This window comes from Cheilinus undulatus, linkage group 21, assembly GCF_018320785.1.
Source record: "Cheilinus undulatus linkage group 21, ASM1832078v1, whole genome shotgun sequence".
Taxonomy (NCBI): domain Eukaryota; kingdom Metazoa; phylum Chordata; class Actinopteri; order Labriformes; family Labridae; genus Cheilinus; species Cheilinus undulatus.
Genome location: NC_054885.1, coordinates 11,330,486 through 11,346,833, shown reverse-complemented (window position 1 = coordinate 11,346,833; position 16,348 = coordinate 11,330,486). Strand labels below are relative to the sequence as shown.

General features: G+C 40.8%; 1 protein-coding gene across 2 annotated transcripts in view; it reads left to right on the top strand.

Annotated features, from left to right (window-relative positions):
• Positions 1–16,348, top strand: part of LOC121529326 (protein kinase C beta type-like) — a 172,738-nt gene that overhangs the window by 117,610 nt on the left and 38,780 nt on the right. For both annotated transcript variants that reach the window (XM_041817134.1, XM_041817133.1), the window contains exons 11-15: positions 2,611–2,702; positions 5,337–5,399; positions 5,664–5,802; positions 7,747–7,827; positions 8,212–8,319. In XM_041817134.1, the coding sequence (XP_041673068.1) occupies positions 2,611–2,702; positions 5,337–5,399; positions 5,664–5,802; positions 7,747–7,827; positions 8,212–8,319 (483 nt within the window). The remainder of the gene's footprint in view (positions 1–2,610; positions 2,703–5,336; positions 5,400–5,663; positions 5,803–7,746; positions 7,828–8,211; positions 8,320–16,348) is intronic.

The window sequence follows — 16,348 nt, the reverse complement described above, 5'->3', positions numbered from 1 at the left end:
GCTGCTGAGCGCTGTGGTTTAACAGCAGCCCCCCTGCCTGCTGTCACCAGCTCACAGCTGGAATGCTCACGCTGGATTCATGGTTGATTCATGCTCATCTTCTGACGTATAATCCATATTACACTAAAGATGAGTCAACAGAGAAGTAAATATAGCCCACTGCTCGCATACTTAACACTGAGAACATGAAATTTACTTTCAAGGCTAATACATGTATTTCTCTGAGTGCCATGTGTGTGTTTTAATCCTTTTAGGGGTTGTTGTTTTTGGCTAGCCTTGTAAATTTGACTCAGCCCACATTAACACAAACACACTCTAACCCTTGGGTGTCATAATGGATGCTCTTTGTCGCTGCAGCAAATGCAAAATGTAAAAGCAAAAGCAAATGTACCTACTAGTACAAATAAAGTCACCTAAAGATGAAGATCTGTGAATATATTAATGATGCCTCCTAGTGTATAACAAAAGGAGTTGGATGCATCCAGTTTTAAAAACACTTAACCCTTACCCAAATTTTCCAAGTGGTATTTCGGCCACATAATTAAAAATCACATTATACAAGAAGCTTCTGACCAGGCCCTTATCATCAAGCAGAGTGTGTGCCTCTACATGAATTTAATTCAGTCCTTTAAGAGCAAGGGTGTCCAAACTGCAGCCCAGGGGCTGAATGCAGCCCGCGGTCCATTTTTTGATTGGCCCGCAGTAAATTCTAGAAAAAAATGAAATACAGCCCATATTTGAACATGAAGCTTGTGCTTGGCTGTATTGTACTTTTTACTTTCAGCACTAGGCAGGGCTTCCATGCTAATTCTGTAAACAAACATTTTGTCCAGAACAAATTATTGAATTGAGTTTTTTTAAATGAAAAACATATTCCCAACCAAAATAATAACAATAGTTTGATTTATAATGCCCTGATAGATTGCAAAGGCTAATAGCAGCACCAATGGTGTTTTATAGCAGAGCCAGTAGTAGCCAGGGCCAACTAGGGCCCCCTGAAATCTGATTGGCCTTCCTAAAATCCTTAAAATGACTGGCTAATTGCCTTGTCAGCCATTGACTATCCATTCAAGCATACTTAATCACTGAGCATATCTTAACCATAATAACACTGGTTTTACTAACTTCACTATCCTCAAGGTGAATGATATGAAAATGGCTACATCATCCTCATACATTTTCGTATGTGGCCCTCAGTGGGAAAAGTTTGGACACCCCTGTTTAAGAGAATGCTTCTATTTCTGAGTCTAAAACTCAATAAGGACATAAGGCCACTTCTCTGTCTCTGATGGCACTGTGAGCTTTATGGCAGAGTCATCTCAGTGAAAAACACATGAAAGCCAATAAATTCCAGATTTGTGGAGGGCTGCAGTGATATTTGTCCTTCTGGAACTTTGTCTCATTTCCACACAGGATCTCTGGAGCTCAGTCAAAGTGACCGTCAGGTTCTTGGTCACCTCTCTTACCAAGGCTCTTCTCCTGTGATTGCTCAGTTTGGCTGAGCAACCAGCTCTTAAGAGTCCTGGTTGTGCCAAACTTCTTCCATTGGGAACCTTCAGAGCAGCAGATTTTTTTTTTTAACTCTCCCAGATCGATGCCTTGCAACAACAGTTCCTTTGGCTTGGTTTTTACTCTGATACTGTGAGGCCTTCCATAGAGAGGTGTTTGCCTTTCCAAACCATGTCTCATCAATTTAATTAACCACAGAATTGGAGAGAGCCTGAGTTAAATTGCAAGTGTTTTTGCAAAGCGTCTGAATATTTATGCCAATGTCACATTTCAGTTTTTTTATTTTCAATTCATTTGCGAAAAAGAAATATTTTCACTCTGTCATGTTAGAGTACTGACTTTAGATAGGTGAGAGCAAATCTTGCTTTGTGGTCAAGTAAAAATGACCACAATCTCAGTGCTAATTCTGTGAGCCAAGTGTAAGCGTTAGGCTAATGAATTACATCCAGGCCCAGTGGTGGGAAATTGCCCCCTAGAATATTGCCCCAGCCACCACTTGGTACAGCACACATACACAAAGCCAATTATAACTTACATGCTTACACAGACATGTCATATCCACTGTGTAACCCTTACAATTAGATTTTAGTCACACACACACATGCATGGAGCACACATACAACAACTCACAGGACTTATCAGGCGGTGCAGGACTGTATACTCGCAAACACAGCCACATGGCTACACACTTAAAGCTGTAACACAGACAATATTTCCTCCAGACACAGTAGCACACACCAAATCCCCCCACTCTCCCTCTTATACTGTACCTTATTGGCAATTTCTGTAGATAATGGAGGAGAATTAGTTCTTAAATTGAAGTTGCTGTCTTCCCTCAAAACCCAATCACTTCTTTTTTACCCTCTTCCTCCTCTTCTCTATCTCTAATCCTCCATTTTCACTGCCTCTGTCATTTTTTTGGCTGTATCTCACCTCCAATCTTCTCCAATTTGACCCATCACTCTCTATCTACCTCAAACTCACTCTCTCCAGCGTGGTGCCACTCCTCTGTAACCTCTCACCTACCTTTATTGGCACATATGTACTTTTTGCTTTCTAACTCACTCTCCTCATCCTGTCTACCTCTCTGTATCTCCACAGGACCGCTTATATTTTGTCATGGAGTACATAAACGGAGGAGATCTCATGTATCAGATTCAGCAGGTTGGAAAGTTCAAAGAGCCCCATGCTGTGTGAGTACGCACACACGCACACAAAGCAGCTTTCATAGTCGGAAGGATTCAGTCTTGTGCCATCATGACATGAAATCTTAATCCCATGTTTAAAGGTGTTTCACAGCTTCATAATACTTCTTTTTTTAAAATAAGCCATCAGCAGTTTGACAGGCTCAGGTGATGGATGAGCAATCTCTAGCACAGCCCGGGGGTGAAATATGTTGTTCGCCTCTGAAGATGTTCAAAGAAAGGAAAGTAATCCAGCTGTGAATGCAAGTTTTCCTGTGTTCTGTAAAATACCTCCAAAAGTGCAGAATATCATTAAGGTGGCTGGGCGAGATCGCTGCCTGACACATTTGACAAGAGGGCTGTCAGGGAAGCGAGAGGTGCGGAGGAGTTTGCCCTTCAGGTGGTTTGTAGGGAATTAGAGTTTCTTCCTTCTAGCAGAAAGTTCAGGCTGCTGAAGGGCAAGTCAAACATTTATCTGAGGCCATCAGCTTCCTCCTCTTCTTTTCATTTAGACAACAGGTAGGATACTCTGCTCGGTGGATGGCGATCATGCCTTTAACCCGAGTCTTTTTCCTATGAACTAAATTTCTGCTTTTCTCTTGGTCATCACTCTTATCAGATACAACATCCAACAAACTCTAAAACAACAGACACAGAAAATAGGCAACTAAGGACCAGATCCACAAGAGGAAAACTGCTGTTTGCACATGCTAAACTTGTGCAAATGACAGGCCAATCCACAGAGGATTCCTCTAGTAACAACAGTCACTCATATAAGCAAGTACTGTGCAGAACTTTTGGGCAAGTTTGGGCAAGAAAATTGTACATGTGGCGTGTAAGCTGCTTTAAAGCATCTGAGGGCAGGAAGGAGGATTGACAGAACCCCAGTTGTGCTCTGGATGTCCTTGTATATTACCAGGGGAAAAGGCCAGGACAAAACAGATGCCGTCAAGCTTGACCTTGGCTGCGGACAGACACAAGTTTGTCAACATGAGCTTAATTCGAAACCCTCTCTCTAGCCCTGGGTTTTGCCACATCAGCAACCTGTGAAGAATCCTTAGCACCCTACATGCCTAAAGCTTATGCACATGACTGTATATTCACAATAACACTCACAATGCAGCCATAAACATACTTTAGGGCAAGGTCAAACAGCAATTATATCATTGGCCTTAGCTGTGTTTCAATTCAGGGGAAGTATCCCTAGTAGCCTTCTTGTCTCTTTCATGTCTGAAATTAGATCTGCAGAGGATCGCCTCTTAGGTTCACCAAGTGTTCCCACCCTTACCCTTTCACTTTTAAGCACAGCCCCCACCACCTAGCAACCTCATCAGTTACACTGGAACATGCTAGCATGACTCACATCATGACTTACATCGTGGTACACTATGATAAGGTACGGTATGGTAGGATAAGATACGGAGGGATATGGAACGTTTTGTCTTGTTACGTCCCATCAAGTTCTGTTTCTTATGTTATGTGACAGTACAGTATAATATCATATGATGTGACACAATACGATACAGTCTGATGTGATACAGTACAATCCAATACAGTACAGTATGGTAGGATAAGATATAGTATGACACATTATGGTTGTTTCATTGTGTTACATTACATTACGTTATGTTATTGGATGGATCTTTCACTGGCTGGGAAACAGAGGAAGTATTTGTATGACACATTTTAGGGAGCCTTTAAAATGGGACAGCTTTTAACACTTTGCTGTCTCATAATCAGTCTCCAGATTTTCCTCCAAAGGATGCAGCCCCTGAATTGGGACAAAGCAATTGTACTTGGCAGTGCATTTTACCACTGCCATTTTTGCTTTCTTCAGCCGGAAGTCACTGCGTTTGGACAAGGGGGTGGTCCTGGAGAGGAGCGAGGCACTGGCTATGTTTATCAGAGTTAAGCAATCTAGGTTCAACTGGTAAGCTGGCAAATGAGCTCGCGACTATAATAACTTGTTGAGGTCATTACAGGCTAAAGGGTTTTGTGTTTTTTTTTCTTTTAAATAAAAGTAAAAATGTTGAGAGTTGGCTGTCTCTCCAATGAAAGAATAGCAGGTGGATGACACTGAGTGTATACTAAAAATATAACCAGTTTTAATACAGCAGACTGCTAGCTCACTCCACTAATGACTTCCGTTTGACCATTTTGGTCGCTGGTGTATCCATGATACTTAGAGGCTTATATTTCTAGCTCCTTCCACCAGTCATTTTAGAACTTTCAAGACTTTAAGAAGAGTAATCCAACATCTTCAAGAACTTCACTAAAGTATTTACATCAAGTATTTATATAAAACATTCCCAGGAATCAACAAGAACACCTGATACTTCCAGAAGTTGTTGCTTTCTTCAGACAAACTTTGCATAGTTTACTCAGCACACTGTTGACATTTTTAGGTTTGCTCAAAAAGACACACTGATTGTGTTTCCCCTGCACACACACAATCATAGCTGGCCGGTTGTTGAGTGTGTGCACCTCCTCCTGTTGATCTTATCAGCTGCTCTCTGGCCTTGAAGAGACAGCACTGACCTTTATGCAGGCACACACACTTACAAATTATTCCTTTCTTTCCCTTGTTGTCCTTTCTCTCAGCCGCTCTCTAATTACTCGTTTTGTTTCTCTGTGTTTGTTTAGATTCTACGCTGCAGAGATAGCCATCGGTCTGTTCTTCCTACATCTAAAAGGCATCATCTACAGGTAACCTCTATCCCATCACACACGAAATAAACAAACAAATCAACCAAGGTCAGACTTTGGCCCAAAGTTGGGCAAACAATTTCCTAAAACCAATATTGCACTTACAGTTGTGCTGTTGTACTGAATACCAGCTTAACTAAGATCAATTTAGCACTATATCTGCCTCATGCCTCATGCCTTTGATCAAACCACAGCCTTGCTGATACTCAGTGGAATAGTTTAGGTGTGATATTAATTGCTTAAATTAGTTTTTTCCTCCTGTAGAGACCTGAAGCTGGATAATGTGATGCTGGACTGCGAGGGTCACATTAAGATCGCAGATTTCGGCATGTGTAAAGAAAATATGAATGATGGAGTCACAACCAAAACCTTCTGTGGAACGCCTGACTACATAGCTCCTGAGGTAAAGTGTTTGTGTGAGTGATGGCTGATGGGCCTGCAGTATGTGGTATCTGTTGAATGTCCCCTTAAAGGTGCAAAATATATAAGTTTGCCCTGATATGTATGTATTAGCTTAAAAATTACCAATTCGATTTCCAAGTGGAGTAGAGATGCACCGCATGGTATAACACAACACAGTGCCATGCAAGACAGTGCAAATGGATATGATATGGTACAATGCCATGTGGTACAATACGCCAAGCAGGGCCAGGCCTTTTTAGTACTTGGACTGGGAGACGACTATGTAAGGAAATTTGTGTCAAAAAGATTCGAACAAAATTTCTCAGTATCAAACATAATATGAAACCTTGCAAAGCAGATGTATACTCGCATTTCCTTGTTTCTCACTGGCAAATCCATAATGCAAAGCTCCCGTCTGAACCGTTTGGGCCTGGTTAGAAAGTGACAGGACCAATCAGCATCAAGGGGCAGTACTTTCGGGCGAGGCGGAGTTGTGACGTATGCAAGCAGCAACAAGAGGCCGTGCTGTCATGGAGGAAGACATTAGCTGCTAAAGCGCCAGTTTTATCAGAACTTGACGACATTTCTTTGTTAAAAGAAGAACAAACAACAGCATTGAGTTGTTTTCTTTTCAAAAGCGACAGACTGTGTACTGACATGTCTACAATCCCAATGTTTCGTGTTATGCAGTTCTATATGGAGTTTATTCCTCTATAGCCACACACGCGCACCTCGGTAGCGGCAATGATGTCATGTGTTTTGTTGCTCTGATTGGCCCGTAAAGATCTGATAGACAGAACGTTCATCCAATTGCCCTCTGAGTTTTTTTCTTAAAAGCTCTGCCCTTTCCCAAACGCTGTATATCGAAGGTTTCCCAGATGGACGTGTGAAACAAGTCCATCTGGCGTGTCAGGTGGCATAATATGCATTTGAGAACCAAAAAATGGGAGAAAGAAAAGATAGATGTTCAAAATTTTTCATTTTTGAAAAGAAAACAACTCACTGCTCTTCTTTGTTCTTCTTTTAACAAAGAAATGTCACCAAGTTCTGATAAAACTGGTGCTTTAGCAGCATCCACACTAATGTCTAATTACACCGGTCTCTTGTTACTGCTTGCTCACGTCACGATTCTGTCGCACCCAAAAGTACTGCCCCTCATCGCTGATTGGTCCTGTCATTTTCAAACCGGGCCCAAACTGTTCAGAAGCCATCTTTGCAAGATGGATTCGCTAGTGAGAAACAAGGAAACGGGCATATCCATCTGCTTTGCAAGGTCAATGACTTGACAGATTACTTGCAAAAAGAGTCCATGGTATAGATATGAGTCAAAACTGAGAATCTGAGGCACTCTGATACATGTTTCGAGTCCAAGTCTTCATCAGGGCATTTTCATTCTTGTCTGGGTGAAGTCTTTTTGGAGTCAGAATGTGTAGATATTGTTGTTTGATTAAGGATTTTCATTACATAAGATTGCCTCGGATTCTTAGTTTTGACTGCCATCTATACTATGGATTCTTTTTCAAGTAATCTGGCAAGTCATTGTTCTGCTTTTTTAACAGAATTAGATATGATACAATACAATACAACACAATGCATTTCAATACAATGCGTTCCATTATGGTATGGTATGTAAGTAACGTTACGTTACGAGATAATACAATAATATGCTATTTAATGTGATGAGATGTGATGTGATGTGGTGCAAAAGGGTACGTAGGGATTTAGGAAGATAAAGTATAACACATTATGGTACGATACTATATAATACTATATAATAGACAGGAAAATTTGTTATGACCTTCAAAATATATAAATCAGATAGATTTCAAATTAGCATGTCATTGCTTTAAACTTTATCCAATAATAGGTATTTTAGCTTGTTACCTTAATGACTGAAGTCTTTAAGGCACGTTTCCTAAACAAAGCTTCTTTCTTTCTCTTTCAGATCATAGCGTACCAACCTTATGGAAAGTCCGTGGACTGGTGGGCCTTCGGAGTGTTGCTCTACGAGATGTTGGCTGGACAGGTGAGTCTGAATGTCGGCGTGTGTGTTATAATGCATGGGTGCCAACTCAGAATAAGCAGACATGATAAAGGTTAATAAAAATAACAGTCTTTGAGATGGCATGCTAATTAGCAGAATTTACATTCATGACTAAATGTGAGAAAAATCAGTCATGATTGTAGCCTTTTAAATCTAACTTTGTGAATTAAAGGTTAGTTTTAAATTACAACGTCTGATGAGGGTTCCTCTTGTGGCATTAATAATTGCTGGAGTAGATGTGACATTTTCACATGGTGGATGTCTCCTTTGGAGTGGATCTTGAGAGCGTGAGAGACTGAAAAATCTCTCAATTATTAAATTACCATTCTCTGTTTTCCTGTCCCTTTTCTTTCCTTGCCTCTAAAGCCTCCCTTTGACGGCGAGGATGAGGATGAGTTATTTCAGTCCATCATGGAGCACCATGTCTCCTACCCTAAGTCAATGTCCAAGGAGGCTGTCGCTATCTGTAAAGGGGTGAGTCTACACAAACACGCACAATACAAATCCTCGTCTGTGTTGAAAGCTCAACCTTGCTCTCTTCTCTCAAAATCCCTCTCTGTGCTCTCCTTCCTGCTCCCTCTCACACACAGAGGAGAGAATAGGCAGGGTATTAATTTTGTTTTAGGGAAGGATGCAGGGATGAAAAATGGGAGGAGGTAAACGGAGGAAGGAGGCAGGGAGAGGAACATCAAAATTATCTGCATAATTAAAACCATTGTAAGGGAACATTTATTTGGAGTGAAACAACATTGTTCGTTCTCACTATCTGTCCTGCTTCCATCTCTATCTGTCTCTCTCTCTCTTGTCCTTCCTCTCTCTCTTGTCCTTCGCTCTCTGCAGTGTTCATTGTTAAGCCGCTGTTTCACTTTTTTATCCTACATTCTCTCTATCTCCCTCTCACACACGCAGACATGCAGACGGACAAATTCTCTCGCTATTACTTGCTCTCACTCACACACACACACACACACACACACACACACACACACACACACAGACGTTGCTCTGCTCTAATAGCCTGAGCTTGTTCGGTGTGCTCGGCTGACTGTGGAAACTCCTCTCCAGAAAAGACCAGCCAGTACCAGATGAGACCCTGACACTTGGACTTGGCTGGTGTTTGTGTAGGTCTGAGCTTATTACTGCTATAAACAGAGCAGATTCTCTTTATCAGACCAGCATCTACCATCTCATAACTCTACACCTCACTGAACATGACAAATTACACAGACATCCTCGCTTTTTAGGATGTATGGATTGTTTAGATACACTTAAAGAATAGCTAAACCCCAGAGGGGGCTTACAATTCAAAAATGGACAGGGCTTTCAATGTGTCCAAAGTTGTACATGGCGAGTGAATTTATTTGGAAACATAACCAGTTTTAACAGTGCTATCAGAGTCAGGGGGTGCAAAGGGTGCAAGAATACTGAAAAGTCATGATCAAAAGCTTAGAATATGCAATGGTTTAGACAACATGAGGTAAATAAGATCATTTAAGATATTTTGCACTAATTAGTGCAAATGTGCATATGAGACAAGGCATTTTACCACAGTGAGTTTTCTTACTTCCTATTTCCACAATCTCCACCTGTGCTGCGTTCCCGCCATGCAGCGCTTTGCTCCAACCAATGGCGAGCCCTGAGCAGCTCAAGACTAGAGATCATGGGAGAACTGAACGTTTACACAGAAATAGTATATAACAAACAATTTTTTTTGCCTTCCCGTGGTTGACTGGTCATTAGCTTCAATATGACGCCATGATTTTTGTTTTTTGCTACCAAAATGGGTGAGTACAGTATGTGGTTAAAAGTTCATTTTCTACAAACGATGTGTGGTTTCCCTGTGGTTTTTCCATCTCAAGAGTTAACTTTTCTTCATCAATGGAGCCAAAGTATCTTTGTGACCCTCTGACCTCCCAATGACCTGTTGCTTGCAACCAAAGGATTAGTGGTAATATTGATATAGTGATGAATTACTAACAGGAGTCTGCATGCATTGTATTTTGAAGTTGACTGGATGCTTAGCACGTGTTTCTGGCTGTTGGGATCTATCAGCTCTTTGTGGATTGGCTTGGTTTGGAAGAGACTTGCACTGAAAAATGACACGAGGTCCCTTTAAGAAGTTTTCACCACCCTGAAAGTGTTTAACCCTTTTACTGGTTTCATAAATCAACCCCCCCCCCCCCTTTTTTTCTTTTATTGTCACAGTGAAAACAGATTTCAACAAAGTAATGTCATCTAAGTGAAATAATACGATATTGGCTTTGACTCGGCCACTCCAAAACATTCACCTTGCTGTCTTAAAACCACTTCTATGTAGCTTTCGCTGCTTCAGGTCATCATCTTGCTGGAAAATAAATCTTCTCCCAAGCTGTTGTTTTCTTGCAGACTGAATACGATTATCCTCCAGTTTCTACCTAGAGTATATTCTGCTGCATTTATTTTACCCTCAACCTTTACAACCTTACCATGCCAGCTGCCAGGAAGCATCCCCACAGCATGATGCTGCCCCCTGTTGAATTAGGTCATTCACTTTGACGGGGTTGAATATTTATGCAGCTACTTACTCAAAATTGCATATTTTTATTCAATTACATTACTTTTTAGAAATCTGTTCTTACTTTGATATTAAAACGGGTATTTTTTGTCCAAAAAGCCAAATTATACTAACCATGATTGATTTATAAAATCAATTAAATGGTAAAATATCCAAGGGGGTGAGTACTTTTTATAGGCACTGTATCTCCAGCAGAGTGGAGTGGTGCTTTTGGAACGTGATGGGAAAGACGACCCAGAGCGTACACTGGAACTGCAAAGACTGTCTAGAAAGGGAGCGATTTGCTCCACAGTGTGCTTCATTAGCAGATTGCAGTGCAGGCAGAGTATGTGAAAATTGGGGGTTACAGTATTCAAGTAACAGTTAGGTAAATAAAGAGCTTACCAGAAGGGAAGAGTTTAAACAGATGATGTGGGGTCTTCAGTGATGCAACCGCTTAAATTTAGTGACCCTGGACTGTTGTAAGTCCTGGATGCAAGAAAAGCCAGCCCTAGTTATTGTCCATTGCTGTCTCTTCATGTCCTGTTTCGTGGTAGATCCAAACCAGATGGTGAAGGGTGTGCAGAGGCGATGAAGGCAGGTTGAACTTGATCAGCTTTCTCAGGAAGTCCAACCTCTGCTGGGCTTTTTCCACAGTCTACATTAGGGGTCTACCTCAGGTCCTTGGAGATGATGGATACCAAGAACTTGAAGGTGTCCACAGTAGACACTGGCAAGAGATTCTGACTTACATCTGCTTGCAAACTACTCCTCAAAGTCAACCAGTTCACACCATTACCATACAAAGAACACATCTTTGAGCAATAATCCCAACTCACGTCTTTTCTGAGGACAGAAAATAAATCACAATCAATAGATCAATCACAATCTCTCCCTCTTTTAGTGTACATGGAACAACAAAGAACATTCATTATCATCTTAGTTTTTTAATATTATTTAATTAGCAGATAATCCCATCATCATAAAACATTTTATTTTAGGCCATTACTAATGAAGTTACAAAATGATATTTGCTTCGTACTAAAATATGAAGTCATACCTCTCAGATAGAAATAAAGTCCCTGGTTTTTATTTGAGGACTTATGTATACAAACAGTGCAAGCTTGAATAAAGATTAACATATTTAAAATATGAATATGAAGGAAAAATGATTTATTGTCAAATTGATGATAAACATGTTCAACGAGATTACACGTGCACAGCCTGTGTTATGTATTAGTGATGATTACTGGGTTGTAGCAGTAAAACAGTTGATCTTCAGTGGAGCGTGAAGCCTCGCCTTCGTCCACCCCCACATCTCCCGCTGCGGCCTGCCAGCACTGCCTGGGTTAACTCTGTGTGTGCGTTTGTGTGTGCGCACATGTTAAGAAAACATGAAGCTGTTCTTCGCAAATGCTACAAGACATTTCCATTTTGAAAAATGAAAAAATCATCCTGTTAAGTTCAGTGCAGTGAATACAGCAAGTTCTGAACATGGTGGGTTAGCTTTAGCTTTAGCTTCAACTGTCTGATGCTATTTGAACGATACAACAGCTGAAGCATTTTAGTGTAGTGTATATACGTTCTGGAGGAGATGCCATTGTTAATCTTGATTTTAAAGTCTTGAGATTTGGGTCAATCTTGGTGCTCAGAAGTCTGACCTACTGTGCAGATGAAGCAGCTCACTCACAGACAACATTGATGTCCTGCTTGGTGCCTAAGAGGTCTTTCCAAGACAGCATATGTCCATGTACCTAGCCCCACTGTCCCTGGCTGGATATCCTCACTGCCTTCACATGCCCGTGTCCCTCTTGTCCCTCTGACCCTCCCAGCTGCAAGAGACAAGTTGTCTCTTGCAGCTGGCGATGGCCTTGTTCCAGCTTATAGTAATGTCATGACCAAGCCCCAATCTTACAAACCACTCCTACAGCAGCTGCACTCCTACAGCTGCTTTCTTTTCTTCTACCTGGAGTGTCCACACATTCAAGAATCGTTTCCTGTAATATTTAAAATCAACAGAGGCATATGCTGATATCATGCTGTCCTGTCACCTTGACAATACTTGCTGTTGTTGAACCTTGCAATTTTGCCCTAAAGATTGGCACCTTTAATTTATTTTGCATTTTAAGGTGCAGATATTCTTAATCCAGGACAGTAGAGAGATAATTATCGCCAGCATACTTTACATTAATGAGTTCATGTTCACAGTGGGTAGTCTTGTGGTTTATGAGTGTGTGGAAAGGCAGTGATGAGACATTTCCCCTCCTCTGCCTTCCCCCTGACCAACATTCATATTTCATAGCCAGCAATGGGACACACACAGACACACACACTGGCGCAAATGCTTGAGCTGCTGCTATGTCCTGTAGTGCTGTTAGTGTTTGGTACATGAAGCCTTCACTTTCAGTGATTCTACAGTGAAAATAAATTGTGCAAAAATGTTCCTACACATGCAAAGACGGGCTTTTTTCCCCACTGCTGCTCTTCTAGAAGCAGTTGGAATGCAGGAGCATCGCAAACAACAACGGATGATGCACATGGACAGATATTGTAGTGTGACAGTGGTGAGGGTGACTGAGCATGAGATAATAGGCTGGCTGTAGCATTCACAGTCAAGTTTTTTTACAAGTTTTTTTCAGCTCTTGGAAGAGTCCTGGTTGTACCAAACTTCTTCCACTGAGAATTATGGAGGCCGCTGTGCTCTTGGGAACCTTCTGTGCAACTAACTTTTTTGTGGCCTTCCCCAGATGTGTTTCTTGCAACAATCCTGTCTCTGAGCTCTGCAGGCAGTTCCATTGAGCTCATGGTTGGGTTTTGCTCTGATATGCAGCTGTGAGGCCTTCTATAGAGAGGTGTGTGCCTTTCTAAATCATATCTGATCAAGTTGATTTACCACAGATGGACTCCAATCAAGGTGTAGAAACATCTCAGCAACAATCGAGAAATGAGAGGAACCTGAGCTAGATTTCAAATGTTTTTGCAAATGCTCTGAATACTTATGTCAATCAGTGTTCATTTTGTCGACTAAAACTATGACTTAAAATGTTGATTGACAACCTGTTTTTTTTACATGACAAAAACCAGACTAAAGGTCTTAACACACTGGGTCCGTTAATTTCGGATGCAATTTTCAAAAAAAGTCACACACTCGGACATTGCACACTGGGTCTGATGTGTTTTTATTTGCCTTGACTGCGAAAATTCATCGAATGTACCAAATTGTTTCATAATGGGAGCCTGTGTCTCCGTCACTCCTTTAAAATCCCACTGGATCCATCCTGACAGAGAGCTTCATTCAGCACCCATTCATGCATCATAGCACTGAGCAACGTTGGAGAGATCGAGAGCAACTTTTTAATTCTGTCTCTGTTATGAGCTGTGAGTAGGCAACAAACGTGTTTTTTTCTGTTATATTTCCACAGCTGATATCCACATTACACACCTGCAAATGATGGTGTTTTAAGTGAGGTTTCGCTGCAAGAGAGAGGAGAGAGAGAGGGAGGAGTTGGGTGGGTGTGAGTGAGCGAGAGAGAATAAAGCAACGGCACTGATCTGGATCATAAATCACCCATCTGTCTGTTATATTTCCATGGTTTATATCCACATAATAAATGGGCAAACTTTGGTGTTTAAAGTGAGGTTTCAGGGCGAGAGAGAGGGAGAGAGAGAGGGAGGAGGGGTCCGGTGGGGTGAGCAAGCAAGGAGGAAGCCGCGTGCACTGTTTTGAATCATCACTTACCCATTTAAATGACTTGGACTGATGCGAAATTTTGCATAAAATCAAGCCTGTTCTGAAAAAAAAAATAATGATAAAAGATGGAAGAAAATTTCGACGTCAGTGTGCAAAAATGATTATAACAACATGAGCTCGATTTTCTTAATTAATGTGTGAAAAATATTAACGAAAAAACAGATTCAGTGTGCAAAGGCCTTAAGACTAACTAAAATAATGATGATTAAAATAAAAAAAACTAAGTTAAGTTTTCATCAAGATGACTAAAACTAGACTAAAATGTAATTTAGTTTTCTTCAGACATTCAAAATCCATAATATTTCTCCACTGTGGGTAAAAAAAAACAATGCATCTGTAGCTCATCTGCCTCTCAGCTGTAGAAAGCAAGGACCCCAGGTTTGACAGGGAGCAGAGAACACTACCATGACTTGGTACCAGATTTAGGCAAGACAATAAATGCTCGGGCTAAAAGTAAAGACTAAAATGTGAGGACTTTTTATGGACTAAAACTAGACTGAAATGTTTTTGAGTTTTCGTCGACTCAAACTAGACCAAAACTAAAAAGGATAGAAATTACTAAAATGTGACTAAAACTAAAATGCATTTTGTTTAAAGACTAAAACGAAGGCTAAAATTAAAAATAGCTGCCAAAATTAACACTGATGTCAATGTGATATTTCAGTTTTAAGATTCGGTATTCACCTTGTTATGATTGGGTACTGAGAGTAGATCAATGAGAATAAAGGATTTATCAACTGAAGCATCAGGCTTTAGAATTTGCAGCAGGCCAATAAAAATTAGGCTACTTTGGTCTTAACAAATTTTTTTTCAATAGATTAACAGCACTTTTGTAAAATTATAATGTTTTGTGTCTTCTTTACTGCAAGAAAGCATACAGAAAGAAGGAAACATCATGACTGTCTGGAAAGGTGAGCCTGGTTCACTGGATAGCTAATGCAGCCTGCTGGAACCCTGACAACCAGAACAAGTAGTCTTTTTTTCTCATGAGCCATTAATTCCTGCATTCAGTGACCTATTTCACAGGTTTGTGCTCCAATGAACTGAGATAGCTTCAGTGATGAAAGTGGCAGCTGTATCTGTGTTGTCTGCCAAAAAAGCCCCCAGATTTGTTGCCAGACGCTTGTGAAATAAAGTTGCTGAAGGGGTCCTAAAAGATGCTTAATCTACTGTAGAGGCACAGCTGTTGTTTTAAGTGTGCCCCACTTAAGTCATAGTCCAATGAGAGGGAAGGAAGGCATCAACGTAGAGAATAAGAGCAGGGTTAAAGATGCAAGAAGAAAAATGTTCTACTATAATAAACGGACTCAATCATTTACTTTTTGCATGCTTCTTACTTGTACGTGTTTGTGTGTGCTCGGGCAGCAAGTGTAATTATATGTGTGTATGTGCAGCGTAAGGTTGACTGACCCGTGGAAAATGTTATTTTAGTTGTAATGTAATGAGTTATGACTGCTGCTCCTGAGGGAGGCACACACCATCCCCGCACACACTCACACTTGCGTCACTAGCCTTGATGCTGTTCTTAAGGTTTTGTGTGCGCAGACATTATAAACGGTCCTTAATGACGCCTGAGAAAAAATAACACTGTGGTTAAAAACAGGGAGAAAACAACAGCGGTTATTCATTTATCTGCAGGCGAAGGTTTGGTGGCTTTTATTTGGTCCCCAGAGGATGAAAAAGATAGATAGTAGAAGTGATGGATGGTGAAGGGGAAGAATATGGCAAAAGACAGCGACAAATCATTACAATAATAGTAATGATGTTTATTTATGAACAAAGATGAATGAAAGAATGACTCCTGGGCAGCACTGGGGACAAGAGACAGGAGGAAATCAGATGAAAGTTTAATGATGCCGGAGGGGAAACTTGGGGCATCACAGCTGCACACTGTTGAGTGTAGGTCAGAGCTAGCCGCTTAGTTTAGTATTAACTTCCTTTATGCAAATGTGACAAGAAAAGACACCACTTATTATTATTATAAAGACTCTATTTACAGATTCTACATAAAGATATAGTATCTGTACCCAGAGGTTGTGATTTTCATGAGGTTAAGTGCTCTGATTTCTACTTGTAGTGAATTTGTAGTCCGAGCTGATTCAACTTGCCTTGTTTGAGAATGCATAGGTCAACAAACATACATACTTCCACCAGGGCTGGTTTGGAGACAGTGCTCAAAATAGTACCAGTTCTTGGTTTTTCCATAGCCAAAAACTGGC